Here is a 21876-nt window from a genome sequence, read left to right as displayed (position 1 = left end):
AAAAAAAAACTACTGATGTAATGTATGGTGATTAACATAACATAATAAAATTTAAAAAAAAGAAAAAATTTCAACATCAAAATAAAAAGAAGTTACTCAAGTGAGTATTCCTTGCAAGAAAGTATTAAAAAAAAAGCATAACTAAATAAAAAAAAGAACTAAAAAATATTTAAGCCACCAATTTATACAAAATTAAAATCAAAATTAAATTAGTCTGCAGATCATATGCTTAAGCGTATAAACTAAAAACCAAACTAACGAAAGAATTTTGTTTCTCAACAAAGCAAGTTCTGGTAACACCCCCGGGATCTGCATATATTCAGATCAGATGTTTATACCAACTGTATTATACTGTGTATCAATAACAGATGTTCCAGAATATTACTTCTAGATCACCAGAAAGAAAAGTGTTAACAAAAATTCATTACCCTGTTTAAAAATTTAAGACTGTATGTTTTTAAAAGATTTTTATTAAACACATCTAAAATTTTAAAATCCAGCATCAAAATGTTGCCAATTCTCTATCTGAAATCCTCACTTTTCAGGATTAGTGGGAAGATTTTTTTACTTCTATCAATAGCCTTAAAAAGTAAATCTCTTAGGGGCACCTGGGTGGCTCAGACAATTAACCATCTCAGGGTCCTGGGATCAGGCCCGCATCCGGGCTCCCTGCTCAGTGGGTTTGCTTCTCCCTCTCCCTTTGCCTCCGCCCCTCCCCCTGCTCATGCTCGTGCACGTGCGCGCACTCTCTCTCTCTCTCTCAAATAAATAAATAAAATCATTTTTTAAAAAGTAAATCTTTTAATGAAGGGGAGTAAGTCGGAGGGGGAGACGAACCATGAGAGATGATGGACTCTGAAAAACAAACTGAGGGTTCTAGAGAGGAGGGGGGTGGGGGGATGGGTTAGCCTGGTGATGGGTATTAAAGAGGGCACGTACTGCATGGAGCACTGGGTGTTATGCACAAACAATGAATCATGGAACACTACATCAAGAACTAATGATGTAATGTATGGTGATTAACATAACAATAAAAATTATTGAAAAAAAAGTAAATCTTTTAAATCACCTATGATGGTTTTTTAATTAAAGAATAAACAAGTTCTCACAATCATCTAATACACAAAAGGTTAGCCTTCTGAGTTTAGATATACAAAACAATCCCTATTAAAGAATCTTATAAACTCTTTGAATATTAAAGGGATTATAATAATTAACAAGTTTATAAATACTTGATAAAATAACAAAATAATAAACAGTTTCTTTTTTTTTTTTTTAAAGATTTTATTTATTTATTTGAGAGAGACGGAGACAGAGACAGCGAGAGCAGGAACACAAGCAGCAGGAGTGGGAGAGGGAGAAGCAGGCTTCCCGCTGAGGAGGAAGCCCGATGTGGGACTCGATCCCAGGACTCTGGGATCATGACCTGAGCTGAAGGCAGATGCTTAACGACTGAGCCACCCAGGTGCCCATAAACAGTTTCAAAAAGCATAAAATTAGGGGTGCCTGGGTAGCTCAGATGGTTGAGCGTCTGCCTTCAGCTCAGGTCGTGATCCCAGGGTCCTGGGATCGAGCCCCACATCGGGCTCCTGGCTTGGCGGGGAGCCTACTTCTCCCTCTCCCTCTGCCTCTCTCCCTGCTCATGCTTTCTCTTCTCTCTCTCTATCTCTGTGTCTCAAATGAATAAATAAAATTCTTTAAAAAAAAAAAAAGCAGTCCAAGCTAAGACAAGATGCTTTAAAAAAAAAAAAAAAAAAGCATAAAATTAGTATAGGATTTCCCTTAAGTCTTAAGATGAACTATGGAAAATGAGAAAATATTATTTTTAAAGATTTTTTTTTTTTTTTTGAGAGAGAGAGAGAGCACAAGCACAGGGAGCGGCAGGCAGAGGCAGAGGGAGAAGCAGGCTCCCCACTCAGCAGGGAGCCCAATGTGGGGCTGGATCCCAGGACCCGGGATCACGACCTGAGCCAAAGGCAGACGCCCAACTGTCTGAGCCACCCAGGCGCCCAAGAAAATATTATTTTTAATATACTGAATCCTAACTCAATTAGCAAATAAAATAATCATGTAAATTTTGAAAAACTCAAAAAATATTCATTTTAAAAATTTTTAACTAAATTTGAAATTACATAAGTAAAGTTAAACATAAGAAACGAAATATTTACTAACCTTTATTTCCTAACATCACAGCAAGATGTAAAGGAGTGTTTCCTAAAATTAAAAAAATAAATAAATAAATTAGTATAAAAACATAGGAAATTTTATTTAAAAGTGGTTTTATTTCCTTCAGAAATTTCACTGACAGATTTTAAGCAAAAATAATGTGACTGCAAAATTATCTTGCTAATATGGCAAATTCAAAGTCAGAGGATGCCATGGTTTCTAAACACTTCTACTCCCCACCCTTCAACGCCCACCAAATAAAGGATACCAGTTTGCTTTCAAGATACCTTCTTCCAATTAATTTCACAGACTCCTTTGCTACTAATTTCTTTATCATATCATTCTTTGTTCATTCAGCAAACAATTCAAATACCTATTATATACTCATCTTTGGGGACAGATATCAAAAACACCCAATCCCAGTCCTCAAGTTGTTCAGAAGTCTTCTGTTAGAGACTGATATAAAAATAAAGAATTGCTATTGTTATTTATTAGAATAAAAGAGAGTATAACATGATAATGGAACACAAAACAGAGCTCCTAATTTTGCCTGTGCAAACAGAATTAACTAATGAAGAGGGATCAGATTGAAATGAGTCTTGAAGAAAGGGTTAGAAATTTATAGGCAAACAAAGCAACACTGACTAGTATTCTATGTTAAAAACAATTCCCCCAAATTACATTAAAATGCAAGAACAGTTTATATTTAGGAAACAAACAAATGTTTATGACTAGTGGGGGTAAACAGAATAGTAAATAATGAAATTGGCAAGATGAGCAAAAGATAAATTAATGATGATTATAGGCTATGCTATGAAGTTTGGACTATATCCTATTAATTGAAGTTATATAATGATTAATTTAATTTCAAAATGATACCCTAAGCCACACTAGTAGCCTAAAAACATCAATTATAAAAGAAAGCAAACCTATAATTTTTAAAAAGTTACTGAATAAATTTATGTATACTAATTTTCAGATATTAGCATTTTTACAGAAGGCACCACATAAACAATTTTTGCCAATAAAATGAGCTGCACACTTATCAAAAAATCATATGCAGGATAAAACAAGATTTTTTTAAATGTTTTTTTATTTATTTATTCATGAGAGTCACAGAGAAAAGATTTGACTACTTTTTTAAAAAACCTTATGTATGATCGACCCCAATCTCTTAACTTGACAAAACTGCCAAAATGGTTAACACACACAGACAAAATCTTTTGCTTGATAAAAGCTCAATGGAATATGAATTGCTGGCTGTAAATACAGCAAGATAGTATTTTGTGCAAAATTTAGAAGCTTAATAAATTCATTAAACTTAAATTTTCTCTGTAAGTAATTTTACAAAACAAAAAACCTGGACTACAATAAATTTTTCTGTCTTAACTATTAGGAACAACAACAACAAGAAGACAGATTTGGGGACATAATTCATAATTATGTTTTTCCGAAATAAGATTTCCCTTAGCGACTAGGCCATATACTCCCCAGTTTTCATACCTCATAACGAATTCTAGTTGAGATATGCAAACTTTGTTAATAATCATACATTGAAGCATGTCCCCAGAAAAGAGGTTTTGCTCACATTATGATTGAAGTAAACTTCACTAGTTGCCAAGTTATTGGTATAAACTATTTTCCAAAAAGTCAAACTTCAATTCTCCAAATATTTCAGACTCTTTAGGGAGCTAGGTATCTTCTTTTATGCTGCTATCTAGTCCTACAAGTTTATATTTTTATCTTATAGAGTCAATATTCATTTAGAAATATTTACTTAACCATTTTTGTTGCTCTTCATTCCTTCCTTCATTTCTAATCTTCCATCAGAATCATTTTTCTTCTACCCAAAACAAATCCTTCAAGATTACCTTTTGTGAAGGTTTAAGTGAATTCCCTCAGGTTTTTGTGTGTAAATGTGTATTCGACTTCAATCTTGAAGAATACCGTACTATTTTTTATCAATATAATTATTGATATTACTAATATTGATATATTTTATCAATATAATTATTGATTGGCTATTATTTTTCCCGTGCACTCTATGTGGTCTTATGATCTCCTTTTTTTGCTGAGAAGCCAGCCATAGGACTTTCTACTCCTCCTTTGAAAGTAATGTGACATGTCTGGCTACATTTGTTTTGTTTTGTTTAAATTATCAGCCATTTCACTCCAACGTGGATTCCTTTTTTTATTCTGCTTGGGTTGGACTTCTTGAATCTCCGAATCAGTTCTTTCAACAATTTTGTAAAACTCTCAGCAAGTATCTTTCCAAATATTGTCTTAGCTCCATTTCCTCTCTTCTCTCCTGGGGTTCAATTAAAGTAGAACTTGTCACCCTTTCTATTTTTTTTAAATTTTTTTCCCTTTCCATTTTCATTATAGATATATTCTTCTAACCTATTTCCAAGATCATGAATTCTGTCTTCTTCAGGGTCTAAACCTGTTAGTAAACCTATTTATTTAGTTTTGAATTTCAGCTATTATATTTTTCCATTTGAGAATTTCTATTTGGTTCATTTTCAAATACATGATTTCAATTTTTATTATTTCCAGTTCTCCACTAAAATATTCAAACTTTTCTCTTATCCCCCAAGAACAAAATAAACATTGTTATTTAAAGCCTCTAATAGTAATTACAATAAATGAAGCTCTGATTTTTTTTTTTTCCACCCCTGGTTCTCACTCATGTTGTTCAGTTTCCTTAGAGTGCTGGTCATCTTTAATTATATACTGGATATAGTATTTAATGAGCTCTCTATATAAAAATTTTGAAGCCTAAGAAACAAATCCTCCAGGTACTTTCATTTGCTTTTGACATATGGCTGGGGGTACTAGACTTCATTAATCCAGGGACTGACAATTTTTTTGACCCTCACAAATGACTCAAAGCTGTACTCCAGCCTCCATCAGAGCTGATTTACTTTTTGTTCACTCTTATTCCTAAGGTGTAGCTCTTTAAGTTACCAGCCCAAACAGCAGAGTGTTTAAGAGATATCCCACACTTGGTAGGCCCTGACCTCCATCTTTTGTCCTCTTAGCTCAGTGAGGCTGTCAAAAGTGCTGCTCAGCCTCTCCACTACTTCTTTTGGCTTTGCAAAAGCTACTGGGGCAAAATAACTTAAAATGCGAGGCTCAAATTTTTGGATTTCCATCTTCTGCCAGATCTTGGCCCAGTAATTCCTTCCTACCTCATTAAATCTACAATGCCCTTAAAGTTGAATATTTTATTCTTATTTGCTTCTAAAGAAGACTAGTCCTAATAATCTAGTCTATCATTACTACAGACAGAAATTCTACTTCGTTCTTTTTAACTTTTCTCCATATCTGTAATTCTGTGCCTTCTCTTCGTTGGTACTGTTACTGCATAAAGATAATTTTATGAGCACTATTGATCATAACTTGTATCGAAATATAATTACTCTCTTAGTGCTTTTAAATCATTCTTACCTGAAGTTCAATTTTATCAGTAATGAATCTTGCCATTCGTATTTTTTTATCATTAACTCAACAACAAATTTTCAATTTTTCCCAATCTCCTTTAGATGTGTCTCATAAAAGTCCTTTTCTTCTCTTTTAGCAGACGTCACAGTTACTATTTTTGCAATCTTTTTCCCTACTCCTTTCTCTCAATAACAAACCTCATATGTTAAGTACATGAACCAGGGAGAGCACATGACTCAAACCTCACCAGTCTGATACTCAACTAGAAAACTCTTTCAGGAAAGGGCACAATTCCCACCTGGGTCAAGTTCTTTTCTGCAATTTTTTTTCTTTTCTTTCTTTCTTTCCTTCTTTTTTACCAGAACTGGTAGGGAAGACTGTCTTTTGCTGCTGGAACTATAGCTTATCCCTCATTCTTCAAATTTTTCTCCTCTTCCTTTAGGCTTTTTCTCAAATGAATTTTTTACATTTTTCATTCAATTTTCTATACTGTCAAGACTTTATTTAACAGTATCTTCAGGATACTTATAATGACACTTCTTTTATAATGAATATTTTTCAAAGACTATCAAATGACTTTTTTGCTGCTCATCCATCCTGAAATGAAGATTTATTCAAATCTAGTATGGGAAAGGACAATCAGACTGCCCCCACTCCTCTCAATTCATTCAAAAAATGAACAGCAGAAGGCCCTTCTAAACTCTGAAGCTAAAAGAACAAGCTGATATTTAAGCTTTTTCCTGTGAGACTCTATTCTAATATTCTAGATAAAACAAAGAGAATCAAATAGTTGAGAGATAGCTGCTGCATGGGAAACAAAGAAAAGGAAAATGGTGCAAGACATACTCCTAAAACTACAAAACGTTGTTGAAAGAAATTAAATAATACCTGAATAAATGGAAAGACATCCTGAGTTCAAGGATTAAATATTGGTAAGTTGACATAATGGTCTATAATTTCAAAATGATCTCCATCAAAATCCCAACTAGCTTTTTTGAAGAAACTGACAAGCTGAGCCTAAAAGTCATATAAAAATACAAAGTACTTAAGACTATCTAAAACAATCTTGAAAAAGAACATCAAAGCTGGAAGATTTACACATCCCATTTCAAAACTTACTACAAAACCACAGTAATCAACACAGTATGTACTTGTGTAAAGACAGACCTATATATCAACGGATCAATCACATTACACATAAAAATTAATTCAAAATAAATCATGGACCTAAATATATGAATTAAAACTATAAGACTCTTTGGACAAAAAAGAGGAAATCTTTGTGACCTTGGAATAGGTAATAATTTCTCAGATACACCAAAAGCACAGCACAAAAGCACAAAAGCAAAACTAAACTGGCCTTCATCAAAATTAAAATGTGCTGCAAAGAATGACATCAGGAAAGTGAAAAGATAACTCAGAGGGGAAAATATTTTACACATTATATGCTTGATAATATCCAGAATATATAAAGAACTCTTACAACAAAATACTTTAAAATCCCAATTTAAAAATAGGAAAGGATTTGAATAGCTTTTTCTCTAAAGAAGATATACAAATGGCCAGTAAGTACATGAAAAGATGCTCAAAATCATTAGCCATTAGGAAATACAAGTCAAAACCACAATGAGATACTACTTCATACTCACTAGGATGTCTAAAACAAAACAAAACAAAACAAAACAAAAAAACAAAAAAAGTGTTGGCAAGGAAGAGAAACCGAAATAAATCCTCATACAAAGTAAAATACTGTAGCCACTTTGGAAAACAGTGTGGCAGTTCCTCAAAATGGTAAATAGAGTTACCATATGACCCAGCAAAAGGTATATACCCAACAAAATGAAAACATGTCCACACAAAAACTTACATACCAATGTTCACAGCAGCATTATTCATAATAGTCAAAAAGTAGAAACAACTCAAACGTCCATTAATTGATGACTATACAAATAAAATGAGGTACATCTGTACAATGGAATATTATTTGGCAATAGAAAGGAACGAAATTCTGATATATGTCACAACATGGATGAACCTTGAAAACAATGTGCTAAGTGAAAGAAGCCAGTCATAAAGACCACATACTGTTTGATTCCACTTACATGGAATGTCTAGAGAAAGTAGACTAGTGGCTATCTAGGGCTGAGGGAAATGGGGAGTTGGGCTGGAAGTGAAAGCTAAAGGGTACAGGATTTCTTTTTAATTGTGGTGATGACTACACAACTTTGAATATACCAAAAGCCATTTAACTGTACAGTTTAAATGGATCAAATGTTTTTTGATATGTGAATTATATCACAATAAAGCTGTTTAAAATAAATAAATAGAAGGTAAGTGGGGGATAAGTAAAGTTGCTAAAATTGCAGCAAATATTTATTCATGTTCCTAATAATTTCTTCCTTATAAAAGCCTTTGTACTGGATATCTTATTTTGCCTTAATAATCATTACCCAGGTAGGGGCACCTGGCTGGCTCAGTCAGAAGAGCATATGACTCTTGATCTCGGGGTTGTGAGTTCAAGCCCCACACTGGGTGTAGAGATCACTAAAAAATAAACTTAAAAAAAATCATCACCCAGGTTAGTCCAGCTATGGATTAAAACAGGCTTTCTTGCCCACTTGCTTCTTTGGTATGAATTTTTCTATTCAATAAGGTCTTAGAAATAGCTTTATTTATTTATTTATTTATTTATTTATTTATTTATTTATTTATATTTATTCATTTAGCTACTGCTATAATCCTAAGGATAGCAGTAAATGAAGGCAAAAGGAAGGAGCTGGCTTGCTGTAGGGCACAAACTTGCTCCTGCCATCTGTTTCCCATATATATCTTTCAGAAAGAGAGAGAGTGAGAGGGGCAGGGAGAGGCAGAGGGAGAGAGAGAATCCCAAGTAGGCTCCATGCCCAACGCAGAGCCTGATGCGGGGCTCAATCCCACCACCCCAAGATCACGACCCAAGCTGAAACCAAGAGTCTGACACTCAACCAACTGAACCACCCAGGCACCCAACTGTTTCCCATATTAGACACATTCTCATCCTCTAATTCAGAGACATGACATAAATAAAATTTTACTAGAACATAACCACGTGTTGATTGTTTATCAATTGTTGATGGCAACTTTCATGCAACAGATGGTACAACCTGCAAGCCTATATTTACTATCTTGCCCTTTTTAAAAAAAATTTTTTTAATTGAAGTATAGTTAACACACAATGTTGCATTAGTTTCAGGTGTATAACATAGTGATTCAACAACTCTGTAACTATCTTTCCCTTTAATTATGTTTGTAGACCCCTGCTATAATCAGTAAGGGTTTCATGTCATAGTGCATTGCTTCCAGGATAGAACACCTGTCAGTCAATATAATTGCTATACATAATCACACATTGCTGTTATTAACATCTCTCATAATTTAGTTTACTTGATTCTAGAGTCACTGTTTTGTTTCAATGTAAAATTCGAAGAGAAGTTCAAAGGTTCTGCTATCTTTCCAAAATTTTACCTGGAAGTAAAATCCATTCACTCTCACTTAATAAATACTTACTGAGCATTACTATGTTCTAGGCATAGTGCTAGATATGAAAGATTCAACCATTAACAAGCTAGAAATAATTCTTGTCCTCACAGAGGTTATAGTCACAAAAGAGAAAAAAAATCAAAATGAAACAAAATAGATTGTGATAGGTGTTCAGAAAGATAACAAAAAGTTAAGATCAAAAATAATAATGAAAGACATAACCTTCTGATTTTTCAGGCAGGAAAATCTCTCTATGAGATAATGTTTAAAATGAGCTCTTAAAGGAGTAGGAACTAAGAACTCAAAGAATGAGAAAAAAAGCATTACAGTCAGAGACCAGAAATAACCCAACAGATTCAAGGAACTGGAAGAAAACAAGTATGGCCAGAACATAGAAAAAAAAGAGATTTGTACAAGATTATATCAGAGAAGCAGGCAGGGGCCAGATCATGCGGTGCTCTATAACTATGGTAAGAAATACGAACTTAGGGATGCCTGGGTAGCTCAGTAGGTAAAGCATCTGCCTTCAGCTCAGGTCATGATCCCAGGGTCCTGGGATGGAGCCCCGCATCAGGCTCCTTACTCAGCAGGAAGCCAGCTTCTCCCTCTGCCTGCTGCTCCCCCTGCTTGTGCTGTCTCTCTCTGTCTGTCAAATAAATATTTTTTTTTAAAAAGAAATATGAACTTACTTTTAAGTGGAGAGGCATTAAAGGATCTTGAACAGGGACATGACGTGATACAAATTACATTTCAAGATCACCCTTGTTACCATATAGAGAATGGAATGGAAGGGGACATTAAGAGATTAGATATGAGTTGGTGCAGTATTCCACAGAAAAAATAAAAATTGGTCTCAAAGTGGCGATGGAGCCCAATCAGTGGAGACGGAAAGTAGGATGATTCAAAATAACCTGTTAGATATGTATGCCAGGAGGAGGAGGTGAGAAAAATGACCCCAATGACTGAGGCTTGAGCAACCAGATAATTAATGATGTGATTTAATAAATGACTGGGTGGACAGATGGGAGGGGATAAGGTAGAAAATAATAACATTTTAAACAAGTAAATTTTGAAATATCTGAGATTCCCAAGCAGAGATGATTACAGAATCTGCGAACTTCAGGGAGAAGTCTAGATTAGAGATATAAATCTGACATTTAAAAAAAAAAAGACATCTGGGGCACCTGAGTGGCTCAGTCGTTAAGCTTCTGCCTTTGGCTCAGGTCATGGCCCCAGGGTCCTGGGATTGAGCCCCACATTGGGCTCCCTGCTCCGCGGGAAGCCTGCTTCTCCCTCTCCCACTCCCCCTGCTTGTGTGCCCTCTCTCCCGCTGTGTCTCTCTTTGTCAAATAAATAAATAAAATCTTTTAAAAAAAGAAAAAGACATTTAAATCAAACACATAAATTTGTGAATACCCATTTTTTTCTCTAAAGTAGAAAAGGTAGTAATAGTTACCTTTCTTCACTTCTCTATTTTCCAGGAGAAAAGAAAAAAGGACCATATTCTGAATGCTGACAACGGTGACAAGAAGAAAACAAGGAACTGATAACACCAGTTGCTGTCAAGAAGGATAACTGAGTGGGTAAAGATGAATGGGAGGGAATCTTTTTTTTTTTTTTTTTTTTTAAGTAGGGTCCATACCCAGCGTGGAACCCAACCGGGGGCCAGAACTCAGGACCTTAAGATCAAGACCTGAGCTGAGATCAACAGTGGGAAGCTTAACCAACTGAGCCACCCAGGCACCCCAGGAAGGAAACTATTTTTATAATGTATGTTTCATATCTTTTTATAACTTTGTAGCATGTGAATATAGTAACTTTTCAAAAAATTACACAAATTAAGGAGAATCCACCAAAGTCTAGACAGAGCACCTAGGTAAAGAAAGCAGGCCTTTATACACCTAGATTATTACTGTTTTCTTAAACCCTCAAGGAATACATAGATGGAAGGGTGGGGTGCCTGGGTGGCTCAGTCAGTTAACTGTCTAACTCTTGATTTCAGCTCAGGTCATGACCTCACAGTTGTGAGATCGAGCCCCAAGTCAGGCTCTGTGCTCAGCATGGAGTCTGCTTCAGATTCTCTCTCTCCTTCTTTTTGCCCCTCCCCCCTTCTAAAAAAATAAAATTGGGGGGGAAAAAGGGTAAAATCATCGGTACCTACTGAAGTAACAAATTAAAATTACTATAACCAGTCAAAATTAATCACATTTTCAAAAGATTTATGAACTAGAAATGATTTTGTGTTCAACTATCCAATCCCTCTCATTTTACAGGTAAGTACATAATCAGAAATACATATTATAATTAAGGATACCAAATATCATGCTTTGATTTCAATATTTTAAATGCAAATCATCATTATTTTCTTCATCCTCACCCCCCTCCCACTCTAGCCAACACTGGATTTTCTTTACTGGCCAAGAATACCATGAAACTAAGTGCTCAAATGTCCCAGTTAATCCTCTTCTACTATTCCCTCAATTTTCTAAGACCTCAACCTGCTGCTTCAGCTAATTTGTTACATAAAAGATACTAAAAACTTAAAATAACCTTCTGCCAACTTTCCACAAATCTGAAATCAGATGCCTTGGTTCTAATTTGGTAAATAAACTGAATTCTGTTCTGTCAAATGAATAAAAAAATATTCCAGTAACATTAAGACCACTGCAATGCTAAAGTATGCAAATCAACCAAAAGCCTAGATTTACAGGACATCTATCATATGTGCCCTACACTATGCTATATACTTTATAAACCTTATCTTACCCTGACACCCTGTGAGACAAATTCTATTCCTATTTCACAGGTAAGAAAAATAAAGCTAATAATAGCTAGGTAACTTCCTAAAATTATATATCTAGAAATGTGTGTCATGACTCTAAAATCTTTATTGGACCAATAGTTTTCAAACTTTTTGGTCTCAACACCCCTTTTATACTCTTAAGAATTATTAAAGATCTTTTATATGGATTAATTATTTATATGGACAAATCTGTTGATATTTACTATATTAGTAATTAAATGTTGTAAAACTTTATTAATTTTACATTTACAATAACTCCATTACATATCAATATAATTTTTTTATGAAAAAAAAACTTCTCTAAAACAAAAATAAATGACAGGAGTGTGCTATTTTAAACTCTTTAAAAATTAAAATAAATTTCTTTAATGTCTGGCTTAATACACAGCTAGATTTTTATAATTATTTCTGCACTGAATCGTGGAAATTTGCTTTGGTTTGAAGTATATGAAGAAAATCTAGATTCAGAAGATACACAGTTGAAAAAAAAAAAGTATTTTAATAGCCTTTTTAAATAATTGTAGATGTTCTTTGCAACTACACCAAAACTCAGTAAGTGGTGATTTCTTAAAGGTTAGCTGCAATATTAAATCCAAAACCATATCAATAAACTTTTTCTATTGAGTTACACTGAAATCCATTCGTTTCTCTTGCACTTTAAATGGATCTTTTACTGATGCATGATTTTGAAACATCATGCACTGATCATCTGAAAAATGCAAGTTGACTGAGTTATACAGATCTTCCAAATGTCAACACATTTCTTTATACAAAAAAAAAAAAAAACACATTTGGTAATATCACCAATCTGACCAGAGAAGTCTTTAAATACTGGGAAGCTGTCAAACTTAGTGAGAGAAACTATCAACCTTAGTGTGACAAAGACGAATTTCCCAAATTCTAATTTTTGATTCAAAGCTTGAATTTTTCAATTGGCAACAAATGCTACCAATTATTTTCTGTGAAGTCACAGGCTCACTTCATTCCTTTTTCCAGAAAATTTCTGCCAAGTATCCAAATTGGAATAACCATAGTTTGTCTGTAAGCCTTTCTTTCAAGTAAAAACGGTGTTCCATGACAAAAGCTGCTAGTTTGGCTTACCACTCAAACAACTATACAAATGTTTTCCCTTATTTTCCCTTCATTATGCAGAAGAACATCATGCAAAATCTACATTATGTCACAAAAAGTATCAAAAAGATAAGTACTCGAGATTAAGACTTAATAAAATTAATCATTTCTATAGCCTCATCAAAGACATTAAGTGAAATTGGCTTTTTTTTTTCTTTTAACTACAAGTATGTGGCAGTGAATACGCAATAAATACTAGCAGTTTCGGTGCCTTGATTTGTACTCAGGTTCCAAAAACTTTACCCACCACTGCTTTTGTGCCATCGGCAAAAATGTCAGCATAGTGAAAAAGGCAAGCAATGACTTTATATTATTATAGAAATAGTTTTGATTTCACCTGTGCCCTAACTAGGGAGAAAACAGGAAATTCTAAGTATTAGAACCAACATAGCTCCAGCTTCTACAGACACCTTCAAGCCCCATCCAAGCAAGAGGTAAAAAAGGGAGAATTTTTGTATTTTCTCTCATAAACAGTACTATACTACTAAAACCCACATACACATATAATATTACATCCATCATAGACTCCTAACCAGCTCCATCTTCTCATTATTTTCAAAGCTACCCCCACTTTTAATAGCATGTTAAACTGACCTTTGCCCATCCAAGTTTCTGCTTCATATAGCAGCCAGACTGAGTCTTTTAAAATCAGATCGTGTTACTCCTCTGCTCAAAATCCTCACTTCCTATTTTGCTCAGAGTAAAAGCCAAAATTCTCAACAACGGTCTATAAAAGTTCTACAACCTTATACCCACAGCTACCTCTCAAATCTCCTATCTCCTACCACTCTTCCTCTTGGACCAGCCACACTTGGCCTTCCTTCTACCCCTTGAACATGGTACCATTACATTTGTTATTCTCTGTCTGAAACTCTGTTCTGCCAGATAGCTGTTCCTTAATTTTCTTTAGGTGACTTTAAATTTCTCTTATCCCTGATGTCTTCCCTGACCCTGGCCTCAATGAAATACTTACTACTTCCTCCCCCCCTGTACACCCAGACCTCTCTATTCTCCTTACCCTGCTTTATTTCACTCCATGATATTTATCATTATCAGTCATACCACATTATTTATTAGTTTATCTTCCCCCATTAGAATGTAAGCTCCATGAGAGCAGGGACTTTGGCCACTTTGTTCATTGCTGTAACCCCAGCATCCTAAACACTTGTCACATATTAGTTCAGTATGTATCGGTTAAATGAAGGAATGAATGAGCAAAGAAAAGAAAAAAATAACTATAAAGAACCATTAGAATAGTGTTAAAATCTGTTTATACTCTCCAAAAAGCATTCCAGCCCGGACCAAGGCAGGTCTCCACATGATTCTCTATGAAAGCCAACCAAAGGATATATATGCTTAAGAGGATATTCAACACAGCATAGGTGCTTTTATAGAATTCAGTATAGTGCTGAGTAAGACAGCACATGCATTAACATGCCTGATAAATATCTACAGCCAAGAATCCAAATACTCTAAACCAAGTCAAACCAGTAGATTAAAGATGACTTGTAGGAGAGTCAAATAAACCTAACCCTTTAGCACACTGACAGGCAGTATAAATTAAAGTATCAGATAAAACCGCAACTGAAGTACTATCTAAACCTCAAGAACAAGAATGTCTTCTGCTGAAAGGTACTTAACAGCACAAGTGAGAGTACGATACTGGTATCTGTGGATATTACTATTATATTAGCCTTTGGAGTTAAAATAGTTTCAATTGCAGTCTCCCAATTGAGACTATAATGCCCCACAAAGTAGATATTATTATATCTACTTATTTCAGTAGTTAAGTAAACAGTATAATTTCATAAAAACCAGTTTGTATAGAAGCATGGTCTCAAAGTTAGATCTAAGTCCAAATACAGAGACAGCCTTCTAGTTTGGCAGATAATCTTTGGAATTTCAACAAGAGTAACAGGCTCAAGAATAGATGAAGTTCAACCAAGCCACACAGTTAAACCTCATACATCCTGATGATAAACACCATTCATAATTTTCAGACAGGAAAAAGACCTTTTCTCTTTTCCCTACCCCATTTTACATGCTTCAGTATTGCTCTAAAACTGATCTTCCATCTATCCCCCAATGAAATAAATAGTATGTGAACAGGAACCCACTGTTTGGTCTGCCCAGCCCCCACTCAAGTTTTGAGGAACTATGCTCATTTTCTAGAACCCAAAGCATCCTATTACACTGTACTATGCATTAGATCTCTATGACTCAAGAATGACATTAACTTGGGACAGACTGCCTAGAATTCTGTTATTCAAGTTCTCCAGAATTCTCCTACCTTATTGAGGATGCAAAAAACAGAACATGGTCAATAACTGTTCATTTCTGCTTCCTTTTTTGCCAAAGTTAAAAGGTCAGAATTCCTGCTCCTATTATAGCTCAGTACAGAAAGGAGAGAAGAGGATTCCCCCCCCACCCTCTTCTGAGGTAGCTCTGCAGATGTGTTCACATCACAATTCTAAGTGTGAAGAAACATTCTAATACTTATAGTAATGCCATCAGGAAACATATCCACTTAACGCAAGGACAGCCCTACTCTGTTAGGAGAGGCACATGGAGGAAAAGATGAGAGGAAGGTCATATTCACATTGTCATAAAGATCAACTGAATCAACCCTGATAGATCAGTGAAGTGACAGATTTCACTGCCAAAACACCCTCATACTAAGTGAAGGTGCAGGACACTTTAATGGATTATCTTAAGCCTCCAGAAACTACTTCACTTTTTTTCTAAGACAAACTGAGGTCTGCCTTTCAAAAACAAAGTCCAGAAAAGACCAAAAAAAAAAAAAAAAAAAAAAGAGGAGAAAAATACAAAACTATTACTGTTCTTTTAAAAGATGTGCCATCATTTTAACCTCCCTGGCCAAAACTGTTCACCTAAGGCTTAATTCAAGAATTTTTTTTTTTTTTTTTTTTTGCCATGTAAAGTCTAACTTTATAGTCACTTCTCAAACAGACGTAAGATGCATTATTTTCTTGCACCACCCATCATAAAGATTTTAGTAACAAACACAAAGCAGAGAAAATAATATCAAAAGGAAATTTAAAGATGTATATAGAATAAGCCAAAATAAACCTACCACATAGGCACCAAACAGATTATCCTAATGCCTCAATTCTCAAACATATATTTTTAATCATTCTGAAATTAAGATGTTTTAAAATCCCTGTCTGAAGAAATCTGCCAGCCACCAGGCAGAGAGGCTATACGTATTAACCATTTCATTACCATTCCCTTGAGTTACCAACATTGGCAGCAATATTCTCAACTGAAATTTAACTCACATTTGAAATTTGTAATCACCTTGTGAAATAGCTATACAAAGATTATGCTACAACTCAGTAAAAATAAAAATTAGCTACACAAAGATTATGCTACAACTCAGTAAAAATAAAAATTAACTGTATGGAGAAGATGGCTTGTCACATGCCAGGCAATGTAATTAAAGGCTGTAGAAACTGCCAAATCTCTCAGAACACATCAGAAATTTCTCACATCTAGGAAAGGCTGGTTTAAGCAACTCATGTATCAAGGACTTTCATCACTCTGGTATCTAAAAGTTTCTGACGAATGTCCAAGGCAAAGTACTTTACGTCTAAGGATATTTAACTCAAGGGAAAAAACAAAATTACAAGTTTAACAAATAGGAATTGCAGTCAAAACCAAGAAAGTGTTCTATATGCTTCATAAGCACTCTCAATTTTAAAGGTGCTAAAGAAGTAAAACTCATTACCATGGGAATTATTAAAAAAAAAAAAAAAAACCCAGCATGTCACCATGATACTTTAACTACCAATGGCAAAAAGTGATTCAGAAAAATTTTTACAATGTGAAGAGAGGCTTAGACTTAAACTTTAATTCTATACTAAAGAAAAAAATAATATAGAACTAAAAATACACTAAAGATATAAAGTTTAATAAAATTTGTGTACATTTAATGTATCTTTTCCCCCACCCCCCCAAAAAAAATGCTTTTACTAAATATACAATGAGTCATAATCATTTGGCATATCTGAACATAGTATATTCATGACGTTATACCTATTACTGTATTTAACTTACATTTCAAAGATACATTTGGATCCAAATACAGTATTCCTCAAAATAACTGATGACTCAGAAAAGGCAAATCATACTCAACCAACATTTTACCACAAAAGAAAAAGCTTGATCCTTGCTCCTATTCAAGTCAGTAATTTGTAAATATACATTACATACGCACTCCAAAAAAAGTTTATCGAATCAGAGATCACTGCAAACTCAAAGAGCTAATGAATAGTGAGCTAAACAGTGACCAAATTAAGGTTCAATAAGCTTTCCAGCTAGGTAGAATAAAGGATCAAAACTAACAAGATAAAATTTAATAAATGTAAAGTCCTGTTTTAGGTTAAAAAAATAACTGCAAGAAGAGAGAAAATGGAGAGATAGCCAATCACTTGAGAAAAAGCAGTATTAAAAAATTAACATATTCTCGCACTGTATTATTTAGTGTGTGCTTTTTAGTAATATAAATTACTAAACGTATATTGCTTAGAGCAATAGAGTCTCCTTTTTGTCTTTACTTATAAGGTTAGTCTTGAGCACCATCCTCAAAGGGAAGAATTAACAAACTGAGTTTCATTGAAAGAAGATGATTAAAATTTTCATTTACTTATTTAACATAATTATATAGTCTTTACTATTTCAGGGGCCATCTAAGCAGTTTATAAACCAAGTCGTACAACGAATGGATACAGAAGTTAGGAATGTTTAACCTAAAGTTAAGTACATGATAACTCTTGTCAAATATCTAAAGAGCTATCATGTGGATGAGGTAGCCCATTTATTTGTGCCATTACATAAAAAAAGAAACTGCCAAAGAACAAAGAAGAGTCAGAGATTTGGACTCTACAGAAAAATTCTGAAAAGTTGTAAATGGCAAAATCTCTCCATAAGGCTACTACAAGGGGCCGCCTGGGTGGCTCAGTCAGTTAAGCATCTGCCTTTGGCTCAGGTCATGATTACAGGGTCTTGGGATCAAGCCCCGCATGGGTCTCCCTCTCCATCTGCCTGCTGCTCTCCCTGCTTCTGCTCTCTGTCAAATAAATAAATAAACTCTTTAAAAAAAAGCTACTATAAGGACTAAATGGGAAAATATATATTAAAAAACTTTGTTGTAAGTTACCACAGTACACATTAGAATTTACTTCTGTGCAGTATAGTGGGTCCTAATCAATAGAAATATTTACAGAGGTTGACCACTGACTTGAGTCCCAGCTATTAGTTCAGTTTCCAGCTTTGCAATTTATACCAAGTATGCAACTTTAGCAAAGTTTCCTTACATCTCTAGGTTTCACTTTCCTCACCTTTAAAATAAGGATAAAACAATCTGCTTTGCAAGGTTATTGTGAGAATTAAATGTAATAATGTAAGTAACATTTAACACGGTGCTGACACACTCAGTAAATCGTATCATCATCATCATCATCATGTTCTAGAAGTACGCCCTCTGGTGAATATAAAACTAACTATGTGGTATGATGTGGTATGACTGTATGGCCTTGCGATGCACCTGTATGAGTGTATGAATCTGCTATGCACTTATCCTGTCATAACAATCCAAGTACACAGCTTTAATTTGTTTGGTGACTTAAAAGGCATTTATCTTTTGTAATGTGAAGGAAAAAATATTCGTAAAATCTAAATAAAGTACCCAGGTTAGGAAAATATCAGGAAATAAAGGAACGTAATGGGGAAATTATGCAGCTACAGAAAAAAAGGGACTAAAGAAGTAGCACATTAAATACAACCTACTCTTGCTGGGGGACTTCACAGCATGAGGTGAGAATATATGGCAGAGAAAAAAACAAGGACACTTTCCAGAGGTATGTGAACTACTGGTTACAGTCATCAGAGGTATCAACAGTACAAGGGCAGCTAAGTAAATGCAAACATTTGGTATGTCAAGGCAATTTAAAAAGTGAAGTTGAGTGGATAAAGGACAAGCGTTGAAGAGATTTAGGATTCTATTTACTTTGAACAGAATGAGTATTTTAATAAACCAACTCCAAAATGTTGGATTACAGAATATGGAAGCCCAATAATCCTATAATTCAGTACCTTCTGTGATTAACCAAGAGGATCAATTGTAAAATACTATCCTATTGTACCTTGTCAGTCATATTCATCTATCTCTTCTTTCAAAGGAAATTAACTCTCAAAAAGAAACTTTTATCTGTTTTCACGGATATTTCAAGGTAAATATTTTAAAGGTAATGACCCTATGAAAATATATATATATATATATATATATACACACACACATACCTACATATATACATACACCCACTATGAAGGCCAACTCTGAAAAACTTCCTAATAAACAACGAATAACCTGAAACTACAACACAGCTCCTAATACAAACTGTTTCCCAAAGGGTTAGAATATAATTACCATCAACAAACAAGATTATGTTTGTTGCAACAACAGTAAAATGATTAAATAAGTGTAGGAATGAAAAACTGGGTGCAGCTTTCAGGTACTTTTTTGAGGATTTGAATTATGATAAATGCCAGTGATATTATTACAATATTGTAAATTCAGATACAAGTGCAGCTGTTAGAGAATTATACAACCAATAGAAATCTTATTTTTTTATCTCAATTTTTGCCCTAATTTTAGATAAGAAGCCTGGAGTCCAATGGAATTAAGGGAGCTTATTCCTCAGGCGAGCATTTCATTAATGTTATATATTATTTTGAACACAGAGTTGAGTGTGTTCTAATTGAATGTATACAACAGTCATGTTCAGTTAAAAGCAGAGCTATATCTGTCAATTACCCAATTTAAAATGGCTTATTAAATGTTGAAAATATGTGTTTACATTAGTTTTCATTAATAAATGTACTGCTGCTTATATGTCAACTCAATCACATTATGTTTTTAAAACTAAAGAAACAAAAAATTCAGCTAATTAGTCAAGGAAGAAAGTAGAAATACAGTCCTTGAATAATAAATGATACTCTATTTTGTCATATAGGCTATGATGAAGTTACTATGAAAAATCATAGTACTATTTTTAGTCAGTCATCAAGATGAAACATTATTAGCAATTACGTAAAACAAGCAAAACACTCAAAACTCCAACAAAATTTTAGCTACTCAAGTCACTTACTTGCTCTAGGTATCAAATGCCAACAAATTTCTACCTTGTGGCTTTCAGAAACCAAAGCATTCTATATTCCATCTCAAAAGTATAGTGTAGACACTTTGTATCAAACTAAGTTTCATGAAAGCAGAGAAAAAGAAACAGACAACCCGATGGCAGGTAGGAATCACAACCAGTTGCAGTCAAGTTGGAATCTGTACCTGAGTAATGAAGGGAGGTGGGCCATTTATATGTTCAAAATTCGAGATCCCAAGGTGGGAGAGGGGGAAAGAAAGAAAAGAAACAGTTCCATAAACAAAGGAAGAAGGCCAGGTTGGATAAGAGGCAATTTAAAATTTCTTTGTCAAAAATCAAAACGTTGAAGGCCTGTCTCAAAGATAAACAGCTTCTCAGAGGAAACTCTGAAGTGGGCAAGGAGGAAACATTCCTTCGCACCCACAAGAACCAATCCCCTGACCACTGGCATGCTATTACTGAAACGGTCATGATTTACAGGCATTTGGCCCGGATGATGGGCAAAGGAAAGGAAAGAAAGGTCGGCTGGAGAGAAGCCTAGGATTCCACTGGCCTGGGGAGGCACAGGCTGGGTTCGGGAAAGGAGAGGTGGAGAGAGGGACGAGCACTCCTCACCGTGATTATCTTTCTGTCCGATATTGTGCGTGCGGATGAGAGAAGACAGTCTCCTCACATCCCCCTTGAAGACGCACTCGTGTACTGGGTAGTGTGCGGGGCAATTGCCTCCATCTGCGACGACAGCAATGGGGTTGGTGCCCGCTAGAAGAGCCGGGGACTGGGAGGTGGTAGTCACGGAGGAACTGTGCAGCGGCAGGGCCGGGACGCCAGGGGGATTGGAGGAGGCCGGAGCTGTCTTCAGCTGCAGCCGGTGGTGATGGTTACTGAAGATCTTATGACAGGCTTTGCCGCCCTTGCCGCTGCCGCCTGTCCCAATCCTGCCTCCCGTAAAGGTGCCGCCGAGGGTAGCCGCCGCTTCCTCATCCCCGGGCTCCAGCAGGTCCCCCTCTTCTTTGCTGGGCTTGTGGTCTCTCCGCAGTGAGCGGATCTTCTCCCCGGTCATCGCCGCCAGGGGCAGAAAGGGGATCCGGGAGGGTCACCGCCCGCGACGGAGCTGGCGCTGCAGCGGCGCAAGGCGATTAGAGCGGTGGCCAGGCGCCTCCAGCGCAGCATGAACTCTCAGAGCGCCCCCGAGGCCGGGACAAACGCATCTCCTGGAGAAAGAAGAGCCGGCTCTCGCCTAGGCACTAAGGGACGCGCGCTCGCTGGGGGGAGCTAGAGCTCAGGTGCCCACGACACCAGGATCCTTGTCCCTGCTGCCGCAGCCGCCTGCCTCACACGGAAAAACAGGGCACAGCCATCTTACCCTGACTTCTCTCGCGAGAGCTGCCTCGGGAGGACGGAGGAAACACCGCGATAAGTGAGCTGCCTGCTCCCTCCCTTGCACCTTCCACTCACAGAGAGCAACCCAGAGCCGGCTCCTCCCAGGCACCGTGTTTCCGCCCCAAGCTAAGGACGTGATAATCGCGGTGGCCGTGCTTTTTCTGTGCAGTCTGAAACTTTTAACCTGCGTTTGAGATACTCGATGCACGTTATAAACGATGACTTAAACCTTCGGACCTCTGGGCCTCCTGCAGA

General features: G+C 35.8%; 1 protein-coding gene across 1 annotated transcript in view; it reads right to left on the bottom strand.

Annotated features, from left to right (window-relative positions):
* ANKRD13C (ankyrin repeat domain 13C) overlaps window positions 1-21592 on the bottom strand; it is an 88776-nt gene extending 67184 nt beyond the window's left edge. The window contains exons 1-2 of the mRNA XM_028102572.2: window positions 20857-21592; window positions 2173-2214 (exon numbers count right to left, since the gene is read on the bottom strand). Of these exons, the coding sequence (XP_027958373.1) occupies window positions 2173-2214; window positions 20857-21301 (487 nt within the window). The 5' untranslated portion in view covers window positions 21302-21592. The remainder of the gene's footprint in view (window positions 1-2172; window positions 2215-20856) is intronic.
* Between the last annotated feature and the right edge of the window lie 284 nt (window positions 21593-21876).

The sequence above is a fragment of the Eumetopias jubatus genome, unplaced genomic scaffold, assembly GCF_037043125.1.
Source record: "Eumetopias jubatus isolate StellerSeaLion01/CBP00866 unplaced genomic scaffold, mEumJub1_p1.0 scaffold_4, whole genome shotgun sequence".
NCBI lineage: Eukaryota > Metazoa > Chordata > Mammalia > Carnivora > Otariidae > Eumetopias > Eumetopias jubatus.
This window is presented reverse-complemented; position numbering and strand designations above follow the sequence as displayed.